The following is a 15,440-nucleotide window of genomic DNA, read 5'->3' on the forward strand; positions in this document are numbered from 1 at the left end:
CCTGCGCTGCCGGCAATGGAAGCAGCAGAGGTGTGATGGGGCGTCGACTTCCCCTGATTGCCGGGTCACCTCCCGCCCCTGAGGGCACCAGGACTGTGAGAGGGGGCAGGCCTGGCTGAGGGACCCCCCCCTCCAATGCACAAATTTTCATGCACTGGGCTTCTAGTATATACATATAATATCATTTTATTTGAACAGCTATAAAACCTTAATAAGACCTTGAATATTCTTATACCAGGCTGAACCTATGTCAGAATCTCAGTTCAGGTGGTCTTTGGACAGGTGAAACTTCTTATGACAGCACTTTAAAACAGAAATACTAATCTTTAAAAAGAAACCATAGTACAGAGTACCAAGCTCTAGGAGAGATGCTTTACATCAAGTATCAAGCCGACTATGTTACACACTCCAGGGAGTGAGTCTCCTTCAGAGTGTAAGCAATATACATGCACAGCCACGTGGTTCTGTCCAGTGCACCTGCTACTATTTTTTAATGATAATACTATCTACATATATAAAAGTCTAAAAAACTGTGTGACCGGTAGCTATGATGCGCACTGACCACCAGGGGGCAGACGCTCAATGCAGGAGCTGCCGAGCTGTGGTGACTTGGCAGCTGAGGTTCTCAGGTGACGCACCCAGAACCAGAGAGGAGGGAGCCTGATTCCGGGGTGCCTCACCCGAGAACAGCCCTTGCGCAATCCGGGACCCCTCGGGGGATGTCTGAGAGCTGGTTTCGGCCCAATCCCTGCAGGCCAGGCCAAGGGACCCCACCTGTGCACAAATATGTGCACTGGGCCTCTCATTCAAAATAACTCCAAAATAAATTTCTTTGAATTTGAGATTATATTTAAAGAAAGAAAATAGATGAGAATATTCATATCACTAAAAGAAGATTAATTTCGCCACAATGTGGTGAGGTTACACTGAGGTCTACAATGTAAATACCAAAACAGCATATTCAAAATTATAATCTTCCAAACAGTCCAACTATAATGAGCAGATATATTCAAGTATAAAAAAATAATGTGGCCGAAACCGGTTTGGCTCAGTGGATAGAGTGTCGGCCTGCGGACTGAAGGGTCCCGGGTTCGATTCCGGTCAAGGGCATGTACCTTGGTTGCGGGCACATCCCCAGTGGGAGGTGTGCAGGAGGCAGCTGATCGATGTTTCTCTCTCATCGATGTTTCTAACTCTCTATCTCTCTCCCTTCCTCTCTGTGAAATATCAATAAAATATATTTAAAAAAAAATAATAATAATAATGTGTTTTCAAATTTTCCAACATAAGAAACAGGTGATTATTAATGAGAACTAAGTATAAGAGCCTAAAGCTCAACTGACAAACTTAGATTCACTACATGTTTTAAAACAGGAGAGCTGGAACTATAATGCACTGTTCAGCTGGGTTTCAATAAAGTTCATACATAGATATAAAATATCTCTTCAATCCAGTATAAGCCTTCTTCACAGGAAATGTGATGTATGCTAGAGGGAGAACTGGTGAATGCGTCTGTAAAGGGCTGGTAGCAAATACTTTCTATTTCCCAGGACAAGTGGTCTGTGTCACACTTGCTCAGCTCTGCGGTCACAGGGCAAAGGCAGGCAAACGATGGCCAGCAATAAGCACAATTCTGCCCTAACACCTTACAAAGACGGGGTGAGCCACAAACTGCCAAGCCCTGTGCTGGGCCTCTTGATGGAGACATTACATCAAATATCCCGAGAGTGGACTGAATCTTATTAAAAAATTGTGCTCTAGGATTTGGAAACCTGCAGGTACCAGAGTGCTATGAGAGACGTTTGTAGTTTTGTTGTTAAGCTTTTGAATTTCCGCGAATGCTGCACCTGTGTACTTGGCAATGTTGTCCAAGAGGAGAGGGTACTTGGTGAGCCTCTGCATCTGGGTGGGAATGATGTCTTTCAGCTGCAGGCGCCGGCACAGAGGGTTACTCTCAGCGTCCTGCATGAAAGTGAAGGGGGAATTGATCCTGGTTATTAAGAGAATACCTATCATGGACCATATGTTCATTACATAAGTGTCTATAGCATCACAGCCCTGGTAATTAAATAAAACTTACCACATGCTAAGACATACCACTGCCACACTATACTTCTGTTTCTCTTTTTATCACTAGACCAATGGCTTCTTTGTTATCTGTTTAAACAACTTAGATAACAATATCTCCATGGCAATGTGAATGTCTCTGTCAAGTATTTTAATCATGAATATACTCTTTATTTTTCACCACCCCAAGATCATCTTTCTACCATCAACTCCAATAATCACTTTCTTGGGATAACAGTTTTATCTTCACATATTCAAAAACTCTAGTTTCATGTGCTTATAATTGGCATTCCTACCAAACCAAGTTAGCTGATATGCTGGCTGCCATTCCAAGTAGGTAGATTCGCAGGGGTCTGAACCCTTTTTGGTAAAGTGCCAGACAGTAAAGTATTTGAGGCTTTGCATGCCTTACAGTCTCTGCACAACTTTCAACTCTGCTGTTTTATAACAACAGCAGCCAATATGTCAACGAATGGACATGCCTATGTGTATTAAAAAGTTCTGAGATGGCCCCCTCTGGTGTCCACACCCGTATAATCCCCTCCCCGTGCTGTGGACAGAACCTGGCGTCGAATGGGACATCACACCTGGGATTAGGTCACTATTGGTTGACTTTTGAAGACTGTCTTAGGTGAGGCTGACTTAATCAGAGGAGCCTTTCCTTTAAAGAAAAGCTCGCCTGGGAGAAAGCAAACACTCATCTTCTAAACGGCCGACAGGGGCCGTGAAGCAAACAGATACAGCGTTGGCTAGGAGCCAAGACAACAGACAAGAGTCTTGGCTATGCACTGACAAGGACATGAATTCTGCTAACAAGTGAGCCTAGAAGAGGACCCCAAGCCCCGAGTGAGAACTACAGTGAAGAGAGGACCCAGCTGAACTACACCTGTACTCCTCAACCCACACCGGGCATCATGCATGGACAGCGTGTTACGTTGCTGTGCTTGTGGTAATTTACTATTTGGCAATAAAAAACTACTAGGCTATTTTCTAATAAAACTATTTACCAAAACAGGCAAGAGGCTGGATATGGCCCCTGGGCTGTAGCTCACTGACCCTTCATCTCTGCCCATGTATACCTCAACAGTACAACTGCTGTCATGTTCTTCTCTGGGCTTGATGTAAACCCATTCTATGTTTTGATGCTATTATTTTAATAGTGTGCATGGCCATTTCTGGACAATATCTCCGTGGCAATGTGAATGTCTATGTCAAGTAATTTAATCATGAATATACTCTTTATTTTTCACCACCCCAAGATCATCTTTCTACCATCAGTAATTGAAGAGGGCAGTTATAGCTTTAAAAAACATTAACACAGATATAACCCTTGTGAAAGACAGGCTTAGAATCTACAACTGGTAAAATTATTTTTTCTCTCACAGGACACCCTCAACTCACCTGCACAAAAGTCTGGAACCGAGAGTCCTTCTTTTGACGAGATTTGATCATTTCCAGGGCGAAGGGCTGGTTGCTGCAGAAGGTGGCGGCGGCGTGCTTCAGCTTCTCCTCCCCAGGCCCACTGAACTGCATGAGAGACCAAGAACCGACCAGGGTGTGAGCTGACAGTAGGCCAGACACCGTGCGAGAGGACACAAGCCTTCAGGTATTTCAGTAAATATTCTCAGAAGACAAGAAACATAGAACTTCACGTGCATGTGGAATATCCATGCTTCTCTATGAAAATATCTGATCTTGACACGACCAAAACTTTCCTAATTATACTCTACTGGTTCTTCCTGTAGCCTCCACACTTACCCCCTTTCCGGGCCATGCCACTTACATACTAGACAGAAAGGTTGGCATTGGAGAATCAGGAGACATAAAACACGTAAGAGACTGTGAGTGGTAAACACACAGTACAATATACAGATAATGTATCATAGAAGTGTACACTTGAACCCTATATAATTTTATTAACCAATGTCACCCTCATACATTTAATTAAAAAAAAAATAAAATTTAAAAATAAAGTGTAAAAAAGACTGAGATCACAATTTCGTTTTCTTAGAATCTGACACCTTCACAAAAATGACTCTCTTATTGATCCAGGAAGAAAATCCTGGCATTAGAGCTTGCTTTCATACTCTGAAACTTAAGTCAGATCAAAACTTTTCGGGATCCAGGTGCCTGCGGTCTACCCCAGCTCTGAGCCAGAGAACGTAGGAGTTAAGCGTTTCGGCCGACCTTTAGGGGCAGAACAAAGCAAATGAAAGAGCACCGAATTCAAGGCAGCCTGAATTTGATGCAGAAAAAAAAAATATTCCTTGTTTACCAAAGGATCTTTTGAAAAGCGTACGGGGACGCTTGCATTTTCAAACCGGGCTGTGACAGGTAGATGTCTCAAGCATGAAAGAACTCAGAGAGTAAAACACTCGAGTCTTTCATGATTAAAAAAAAAATTCAACTACTTCAGGACAACAAGATGAGTTTAATTAAAGGAATTCAGGAACAGAAAACACCAAGGGAAGAGTTGTGCTATATCGAGTGAGGGAATAATGGCGGCGGAATAGACAGACGTGTTCCGAGCCTTGTCCCGGAGCAGAAAGAAAGAACAGCTGAGGGTCGCACAAGGAGTGTTTGTTGGCTGGTTGGGAGACAGCTGAATTCCAGAAGAAGGTGGGGGACTGCTAAACGGGGTTCCCCTGACCTGGCAGCACCAACTGCGGCTGGGTCCCCTCCCGGAGCTGTAGGCTTGGACGCGGAGTCTGCGCCATCTTGATCGGGAAAGTGGAGCTTATCGGAAGCCTGAGAATCCACAACTGCGGCACCCAAGGAACGACTGCGAGCCCCAGAACAACGCTCCCCAATTGGCGCAAACCCACGGGTTCAGAGGAGCTCTACACTCCACCACGGAAAGGTCAGATTTCGCCTGGGATAAGGTGAGGTCTCTGGTCCCGGCGGGAGAGAGGAACGCGCGTTTTGCGGGAGCTGGAGGACCAGGGAAGTCTGTGCCTAGAAAAATCCGTGGCTGTAAGGGCTGGCGTGATCTGTGATTGTGGAAAGGGGTCCTCAGAGCTGCTAAGAGAAGGGCACTCTAAAAAGCAACCCATTTTGATCTGACGTGCAGGGACACCCTAAGAATTTCAGGCAGTCCAAACTTACGCGCAGCCCCTGCGTTCCCTGGGTGCCTGGGCTTACGCGCAGTCCCGGAGTTCGCACAACTGGGCTTTTTCCTCTTGAAATTCTTGCTTCTGATTACTAAGCCCAATACATAGGATCACCCAGTTGGGGACACCCTGGGAGACTGCAGGGGAAAGTTGTATTTCTGGAACCTGGGGATCAGAGCAGGGAGTGACCATCGGAGAGTCAGCTCTGAGGCAGCCCACTCCCACAAACCGGTAGTGAGTGCCACAGGGAAAGAAGGCTCTAACACTGCCTAGAGAGGCCATAGATAGACCCGGAAGTCAATCCAGAAACACTGCCACCCAGGGGCTGAATCACAAATTGACTCTTGTGTAATCAAAAATAAAGGAATATGAGAAATTAAGACACACCGCCTGCTTAAAATCAGGACTGGCTTACAAGACTGAAGAGCAGTGGATCGCAGGGAACTGTAATACTGTCTGGACTGAGAAACAGGCGTGCCAAACAGAAAAACAGAGGAAGTAAATCACCTTCACTACTTCACATCTTATTTTTACCTTTTATTTTTGTTATTTTTTTTATTTTCATTTTTTGCATCTATTAATCAAGAAACTTTTTTTTCTTTTTTCATCACTTGATTTTACCTTTTTAATTATTACATTTTTATTTTCAATCCGTATTATTACTACTGCTATTTTATCCTTTTTTTTTTTTTAAAGTGTCATTTTATTTTCTCTTCATTTTATTTTGGGATTAGGGATCTACATTCTATTTTTATCTTTCCTTTAGCATCGTTTTACTCTATCTCAACTCTACCTTTAGGCCATCACTCTCTTCCTAACCTCCCCCTTTTCAGTGTCCTGTTTATCTTACCCTTTTACTGCTTTAGATTTTCCCTATTCTTTCTGTTTACCCCTTGTTAAAATTTCACCCTACTTACATATCTAATCTCCAATCCCCTGCTCCAAGTCCACATACACCTCTCCCTTCGCTGTCTGAGCTATCCATAAACTTGTCCTTCTCTCTGTCCTTTTGTTGTTGTTTGCTTGAATGTAGATTATATCGAATTTTTATGCTTTTTTGTGAGATTGTTCTGCTTATTCTTCTTTTGTTTATTTTTTTGTTTGTTTTGTGCTTCAGCTTTCCCTTGCCTCACTCCATATTAGTTGGTGTTGTAGTTTGTACTAATCCCCAGGCACTTGTTGCTGGCATTTGCTGGGATTAGTGATTGTTCTATTAGAGTTTTATCCCCAATATATATAGTCAGTTCCCCTTTCTCTCTTAGTCACTTTCTTGTCTCTCTTTTTTTTTTCTTTACTTTCCCTTTTCCCAATTTCATTTTCACACTCCTTTTTTCTTTTTTTCTTTCTTTCTTTTTTCCTCTTCTTCTTTCTCTCCTATCCCCTAATTTGCCTTTCTCTGGTGGTCACCTATATTGGAGGTTATTAATATCGTGAATACATTCCTGTTCAGTGCCTTGTGAGTTGTACCTGGTAGTGCTGTAGTTTGTGCCTTTAAATCAACGCAGGAGAGAGAGAACTACATAACCAGACACCCAGAGAAGAGAGACCATGGGGAGACAAAGAGCAGCCCGCATATGAAAGAAAAGCAGGCATCACCAGAAAAGGAAGTAAACGAAATGGAGGCAAGCAACCTTCCAGAAAAAGAATTCAGAGAAATGGTCATAAGGTGGCTGAAAAGAATGGAAGACAAATTCGACAATATGAGCAAGAACCAAGAGGAAATGAAGAAGAACCAAGAAGAAATGAAAAATGACATCGCTGCTGTAAAGAACTCAATAGAAAGCATCAAGAGTAGACTAGAAGAAGCAGAGGACCGCATCAGTGAGCTAGAAGACAAGATGGAAAAAAATACCCAAGTAGAGCAACTTCTAGAAAAAAAAATTAAAAGGCAGGAGGAGAGTCTAAGGGAACTTTGGGACAACACGGAACAAAACAACATCCGCATAATAGGGGTTCCAGAAGGAAAGGAAGCTGAGCAAGGAATAGAAAACCTCTTTGAAGAAATAATGACAGAAAATTTCCCTGATATAGGGAAGAAAAAACCCACACAAATCCAAGATGCTCACAGAGTCCCAAGCAAAATGAACCCCAAAAGACTGACGCCAAGGCACATTATAATTAAATTGGCAAACACCAACGACAAAGTAAGAATCTTAAAAGCGGCAAGAGAGAGACAGAAAATTACATACAAAGGAACCCCCATCAGACTAGCAACTGATTTCTCAACAGAAACTCATCAGGCCAGAAGGGAATGGAATGAAATATACAAAGTCATGCAAAGGAAGGGTCTGAATCCAAGAATACTGTACACAGCAAGGCTGTCAATCAAAATTGAAGGTGAAATCAGGAGCTTCACAGACAAAAAAGGACTAAGGGAATTTATTACCACCAAACCAGCAATGCAAGAAATGCTAAAGGGTCTGCTGTAAAAAAAAAAAAAAAGAAAGAAAGAAACGGGAAGTGAAGAAGGAACACAGGTGTAAAGAATAGGAATGGCGACAAATAAGTACCTATCAATAATAACTTTAAATGTAAATGGATTAAATGCCCCAATCAAAAGACATAGGGTAACGGATTGGATAAGAAAACAAGACCCATATATCTGCTGTCTACAAGAAACCCACCTCAGAAAAAAAGACGCACACAGACTGAGGGTGAAGGGATGGAAAAAGGTTTTCCAGGCAAATGGAACTGAAAAAAAAGCTGGGGTAGCAATACTTATTTCTGACAAATTAGATCTCAAACTGAAGGACATAACAAGAGATAAGGAAGGCCATTTCATAATACTAAAGGGAGCAATCCAACAAGAAGAAATAACTCTGGTAAACATATATGCACCCAATACAGGAGCACCCAAATACATAAAAAAACTCCTGGTGGATATCAAGGGAGAGATTGACAGCAATACAATCATAGTAGGAGACTTTAATACCCCACTATCACCATTGGACAAATCCTCTAAACAAAAAATCAGCAAAGAAACATCAATCCTAAATGACTCACTAGACCAGATGGAATTAATTGACATCTTCAGAACATTTCACCCCAAAGTCACAGAATATACATTCTTCTCAAGTGCACATGGGTCATTTTCAAAGATAGACCATATGTTGGGACATAGGCAAAGTCTCTTCAAATTCAAGAAGATAGAAATCATATCAAGCATCTTCTCAGACCACAGTGGCATAAAACTGGAAATCAACTACAATAAAAACAACCCAAAGAAATCAAACACATGGAGGCTAAACAGCATGCTATTAAACCATGACTGGGTTACCAGAGAGATCAAAGAAGAAATAAAAAACATCATGGCAACAAATGACAATGAAAACACTACAATCCAAAATCTATGGGACACAGCGAAAGCAGTCTTGAGAGGGAAGTTCATAGCTCTACAAGCCTACTGCAAAAAACAAGAAACAGGGGTAATAAATTACCTAACCCAACAACTCAAAGAGTTAGAAAAAGAGCAACAAGAAAAGCCCAGTGTAAGCAGAAGGAAGGAAATAATAAAGATCAGAGCACAGATAAACGACATAGAGACCAAAGAAACAATACAAAAGATCAACAAAACCAAGAGCTGGTTCTTTGAAAGGATAAACAAGATTGATGAACCTCTAGCCAGGCTCACCAAGAAGCAAAGAGAGAGGACCCAAATAAACAAGATCAGAAATGAAAGAGGTGAAATAACAACAGATCCCGCCGAAATACAAAGGATTGTTAAAAAATACTACGAACAACTCTATTCCAACAAACTGGACAACCTGGAGGAAATGGACATATTCCTAGAAAAATATAACCTTCCAAAACTCAATCAGGAAGAATCTAAACAGCTCAACATGCCAGTAACTATGGAAGAAATTGAAGCAGTCATCAAAGAGCTTCCGGCAAACAAAAGCCCGGGGCCAGATGGCTTCACAGGAGAGTTCTACCAAACATTCAAGGAAGAACTAAAACCTATCCTCCTCAGACTATTCCAAAAAATTCAAGAGGAAGGAACACTTCCAAGCTCCTTCTATGAAGCCAGCATCACCCTAATACCAAAACCAGATAAAGACAACACAATGAAGGAGAATTACAGGCCAATATCCCTCATGAATGTAGATGCCAAATCCTCAACAAAATTCTAGCAAATAGGATCCAGCAGTACATCAGAAAGATCATACACCATGACCAAGTAGGGTTTATCCCAGGAATGCAAGGATGGTTCAATATCCGTAAATCAATAAATGTGATACATCACATAAACAAATTGAGAGATAAAAATCACATAGTCATATCAATTGATGCAGAAAAAGCATTTGACAAAATCCAACACCCTTTCTTGATAAAAACTCTCAACAAGGTGGGAATAGAAGGATCATACCTCAACATAATAAAAGCTATATATCATAAACCCACAGCTAACATCATACTCAATGGGCAAAAACTAAAACCATTTCCCCTAAGAAGAGGAACAAGACAGAGATGCCCACTCTCACCACTCCTGTTTGACACAGTACTGGAAGTATTAGCCACTGCAATTAGACAAGAAGAAGAAATAGAAGGCATCCAAATTGGAAAAGAAGAAGTAAAGCTGTCCTTATTTGCAGATGACATGATATTGTACATAAAAAACCCGAAAGACTCCATCAAAAAACTAACAGACTTAATAAATGAATTCGGCAATGTAGCAGGATACAAAATTAACACCAAGAAATCTATGGCATTTCTATACACCAACAGTGAACTTACAGAAAGAGAGACTAAAAAAGCAATCCCATTTTCCATCGCACCAAAAAAATTAAGATACTTAGGAATAAACCTAACCAAGGAGGTAAAAGACCTATATGCGGAAAACTACAGGACACTGAAAAAAGAGATAGAGGAAGACATAAACAATGGAAGAACATACCATTTTCATGGATTGGTAGAATCAACATCATTAAAATGTCCATACTACCCAAAGCAATCTATAGATTCAATGCACTCCCCATTAAAATACCAATGGCATATTTCACAGACCTGGAAAGAACTCTCCAAAAATTCATCTGGAATAAAAAAAGACCCCAAATAGCCACAGCAATCCTGAGAAAGAAGAATAAAGTAGGAGGGATCTCAATACCAGATTTCAAGCTGTATTACAAAGCCACTGTCCTCAAAACAGCCTGGTACTGGCACAAGAACAGACATATAGATCAATGGAACAGAATAGAGAATCCAAATATCGACCCAAACCAATATGCGCATTTAATATTTGACAAAGGAGGCATGAGCATACAATGGAGTCAAGACAGTCTCTTTAATAAGTGGTGTTGGGAAAATTGGACAGATACATGCAAAAAAATGAAACTAGACCACCATCTTACACCATACACAAAAATAAACTCAAAATGGGTACAGGACTTAAATATAAGACGGGAAACCATAAAAATACTGGAGGAATCCACAGGCAGCAAAATCTCAGACATATGCCAAAAGAACTTTTTCACTGATACTGCCCCTAGGGCAATGGAAGCCAAAGAGAAAATAAACAAATGGGACTACATCAAAATAAAAAGCTTTTTCACAGCAAAAGAAACCATCAACAAAACAACAAGAAACCCCACTGTATGGGAGAACATATTTGCAAATGTTATCACTGATAAAGGTTTAATCTCCAACATCTACAGGCAGCTTATACAACTTAATAAAAGGAAGATAAATGACCCAATAAAAAAATGGGCAACAGACCTAAATAGAATCTTTTCGAAAGAAGACAGAAGGAGGGCCAAGAGACACATGAAAACATGCTCAAAGTCACTAATTATCCGAGAGATGCAAATCAAAACGACAATGCGATACCATCTCACACCTGTCAGAATGGCTATCATCAACAAATCAACAAACGACAAGTGTTGGCGAGGATGCGGAGAAAAAGGAACCCTCGTGCACTGCTGGTGGGAATGCAGACTGGTGCAGCCACTGTGGAGAACAGTATGGAGTTTCCTAAAAAAACTGAAAATGGAACTCCCATTTGACCCAGTAATCCCACTCCTGGGAATATATCCTAAGAAACTAGAAACACCAATCAGAAAGTATATATGCACCCCTATGTTCATAGCAGCACAATTTACCATAGCTAAGATTTGGAAACAGCCTAAGTGCCCGTCAGCAGATGACTGGATCAGAAAACTATGGTACATCTACACAATGGAATACTATGCTGCCATAAAAAAGAAGGAATTACTACCATTTGTAGGCATCTGGATGGAATTAGAGAACATTATGCTAAGTGAAATAAGCCAGTCAATGAAAGAAAAATACCACATGATCTCACTCATTTGGGGATAATGAAAAACATTTATAAACTGATGAACAAAGAGATAGATACAGAGGCAGTAAAGCATCAAACAGACTGTCAAATTACAGCAGTAAGGTTAGGGAGAGGTGGGGGAAATAAGAGATCAACTGAAGGACTTATATGCATGTATATAAGAGTAACCAACGGATGCAAAACATTGGGGGGTGAGGCATGTATGGGAGTGGGGTGGGGGGGGGCAATGGTAAGATATGTACACATATAATACCTTAATAAAAACAAACAAACAAACAAAAAAAACACTTTTCGGGGCCCCAATGAAATTAAATCATCCATTGTTTCACTTGCGCAGAGGCGAGACATCCATGCCGCACCTCTCTCTTGGGGAAGATCCAAGAGCCTGTGCATCTCTTACTAAAAATTATACTTTTTTAAACTGATATTTTTAATATATGGATTTAAGTATGTATATACCATAATTTTAAAGTTTCTGATGAAACACCTAACAAGTGCTTCAAGTCCTAATAGACACTCTTTTTTAACATTTAAAAAAATATATTTCAGAGAGGAAGGGAGAGGGGAGAGAACAAGAGAAACATCAATGATGAGAAGGAATCACTGATCAGCTGCCTCCTGCATGCCCTCTACTGGCAATCAAGCCCACAAGCCAGACATGTACCCTTAACTGGAATCTAATCTGGGACCCCTTAGTCTGCAGGCTGGTGCTCTAGCCACTGAGCAAACCAGCTAGGGCAATAGACACTCTTGTAAGTAGAGGTCAAATAATTTTTTTTAACCAGATTTATATTTGTAATAATTGCTTTCATGATTTACAAATAAATTTTTATATAATCTTCCCTTTAAAGCCATTATTTCCAAAAGTTTGTACATGAAGGTATTTTGTTAAAAATCCCTTTGTAGTGCATGTGCAGATAAATTCAGAGTATTTTTTCAACTAGGACACATACAAGTGGCATTGTAATCGGTTGCTCTGATTACAATAATAATAAAAGCCTAATATAACTTACCTATAATAAAAGCGTAATATGCTAATTGGACCGAACAGCCAAACAACCTTCCGGATGTCATTCCAGTCATCCTTCTGGACGAAGCCACCATAGTGGGGGCCGAGGCAGAAGTGGTTAGGGGCAATCAGGCAGGCAGGTGAGTAGTTAGGGGTGATCAGGTAGGCAGGTGAGTGGTTAGGGGCAATCAGGCAGGCAGGCGAGTGGTTAGGGGCAATCAGGCAGGCAAGTGGTTAGGGGTGATCAGGCAGAGTGATAAGGGGTGATCAGGCAGGCAGCTAAGTGGTTAGGGGCGATTAGGCAGGCGAGCAGTTAGGGGTGATCAGGCAGGCAGGCGAGCAGTTAGGGGCGATCAGGCAGGCAGGCAGAGGCAGTTAGGGGTGACCAGACAGGCAGGCAAGCTGTTAGGGGCGATCAGGCAGGTGGGTGAACAGTTAAGGGCAATCAGGCAGGCAGAGGGGTTAGGGGCAACCAGGAAGGCAGGCTGGCTAGTGATTAGGGGTGATCAGGCAGGCAGGGGAGCAGTTAGGAGCCAGTGATCCTGGATTGTGAGAGGGGTGGCCGACTGCCAATTTAGGCTCGATCCCTGTGGGACATCCCCCGAGGGGTCCCAGGTTGCAAGAGGGTGCAAGCCGGGCTGAGGGGACCCCCCCCTCCCCCAGGTCCCAGGCCTCTAGTTCTATTATAAATGTGACACTCCTAACAGCAAAAATGGACTGACAGCATTTTGGAATTTTATTTCTGCCACAAATATTAACACCAGCTGGGTTTACAGAAGAAAATAAATGCCTCCAACTGCTGGAAGCTATCCATTGTCTATACTATCATGAAAGTGCAAACAGGGAACCCAGAAGGCTGATGGACCTTGAGCTTTGGCAAGGGCTAAAGGTACTCACCAATAGTTCTGTCAAGACAATGGTGGCTCAAGCAATTTCCTGACCTAATAGTCTCAAAGTGAATCTTTATTAATATTTACTGACCTTTGAGATAATCTGTCTGCTACCGGATTGTCTGCCTAAGGGCAAGATGTGCATCTAAAATTGAATAAAAGCTAACAGGGCCTGGGCACCAGTGAAGCCTTTCCACTAGAGAATGGCTCTCCGCCTGGCCCCCTATGATTTCCAAATTCATATTTCTTGTCTAGTCTCTTCATTTGTGCGCGACCCTTCTCCAGGTCCTGAATCCTAGCCGGTTGCGGCTTTCACATCTGGCACCTCGAATGACGGACACCTGGAGAAGAAGATTCACCAGAGCGAAAAAAAGAAGTTCACTGGAAAGGTGGGAAGAATCACCGAAAAGGTGGGGGAAAATTCACCACATACAAAGCCTATGCCAGCTTCAAAAGCTGAGATCTGTAAGTGGGTGGGAAGGTCTTTTTTAGCCAGGCTAATGGGGCAGAATTTGAGTAAAGGGGAGAAACTTTATTGTAGACTTTTGGCTTGCATGCTCAAGGATAAAGGAATTAAAGTGTCAGAAGGTATTCTCTTACAGTTTTTGCATATTATTATAGAACATAATCCTTGGTTTCATGAAGAGTGTACATTAGATGTTGAATGTTGGGAAAGAGTGGGTCAGAACTTGAAAAAAGCTCAGCAGCAGGGGAAAAACTTGCCTCCAAATTGTTTCTCCTTGTGGAACATGGTATTGCATTTGTTAGAACCTTTTAGAGAAGCAAAAGAGGATAAACCTCCATCCCTTGCACCCTCTGCTCCTAAAGAGGAACAAAAAGAAAAATTGGAGGAGTGGCCTTCATGACTCCCTCCACCTCCATGTCCTGATCCTGAAACATTTAATTCGCCACTAATAGAAACACCTGTGCAAAGAGCTATCTGAGAAAGATTAAAGGACTTGACGGTGGAGAAGAGGCTTGCTTTTCCTATTATACAGAGAGCTGATCCACATCTCCCAAATCAAATAACAAGACAGCATGACAAATTTGACTTTAAAATGATAACGGCCTTGCGTGAGAGCGTAGTACAAAATGGTCTTACCACTCCTTTTAACGGAGAAATTATAACTCTCATTTATTAAGTCTTGTCTATGTGTTATGGGCACTTGTCTGTTGATTGTTGTTTTACCTGTCTTTATTGTTTATTGTTAGTTTATTAAGCATGACTTTAATTTAATAGAAAAGAAAATAATACTTTAACATTAAAGCCACTGAAAGTTAGTAAGTTATCTCTATTACAAAATTTGCCAAAAGAAAATGCTTTGGATAATAATAATTGGCTTTAAAATCTCAAAGTTGTTAAAACATAAATAAATAAATGTAACTAAAATGAAGAATTTGTGGTGAAGCTTTTCAGTAATAATTATAAATATGTTAATGATGAAGGGCCAGTCGCTTTTCTCCTTGTAAAAGCAGAGAACCCAGCAGGAGCAACCTTAGATGTTATCTCTAAGGAAGAATGTCGCAGTTTTAAAATTCAAGTGGCTACGGCTATGGGCCTGCTCCTTCCTCCCCCTGCGTTTTCGCCAGAAACATAGTTTTCCAAAGTCTTTGGTAACTTAAAACTTTAGAATATTACTGAATTAAATAATAAAAATGATTAAAATCTAGGTATTTTAAAATGACAAAAATACTGAAATATTAATCTGAGTTTGCCTCATATGAAAAACCTAGAGAATAGAATTGAATCTATTAATTAAATATGTCTTATATTTTACTTGAAATATATTCTAAAAAATGTAAAAGTGTTACTAACCTTCGAAATGCTAAGTATTTAACTTGCCACCTAAAATTTGAGGCTTCTAAAAGTTTAAAGTTTAAATTATGTTGGGAAAAATTATATGATTGTAATAAAATGCATAAAGTATAGAAATTCTCTGGAGAAGTTAGTAGTTCAAAATATATCGTAGTCCTTATGTGTACTACATGTGGTAAAATTTCAACCTAGGATATAATATTTTAATGGCCTAATTAAAAAGAAGGATTAATTCTATGATCTGAACCAAATG

General features: G+C 40.9%; 1 protein-coding gene across 3 annotated transcripts in view; it reads right to left on the reverse strand.

Moving 5' to 3' along the window:
* The window catches only part of ARHGEF12 (Rho guanine nucleotide exchange factor 12), a 230,774-nt gene that overhangs the window by 28,442 nt on the left and 186,892 nt on the right, over positions 1-15,440 (reverse strand). For all 3 annotated transcript variants that reach the window (XM_080687470.1, XM_080687471.1, XM_080687469.1), the window contains 2 exons: positions 3,469-3,594; positions 1,848-1,962 (listed from right to left, as the gene is read on the reverse strand). In XM_080687470.1, coding sequence (XP_080543596.1) covers positions 1,848-1,962; positions 3,469-3,594 — 241 coding nt within the window. The remainder of the gene's footprint in view (positions 1-1,847; positions 1,963-3,468; positions 3,595-15,440) is intronic.

The sequence above is a fragment of the Plecotus auritus genome, assembly GCF_963455305.1.
Source record: "Plecotus auritus genome assembly, chromosome: 9".
NCBI lineage: Eukaryota > Metazoa > Chordata > Mammalia > Chiroptera > Vespertilionidae > Plecotus > Plecotus auritus.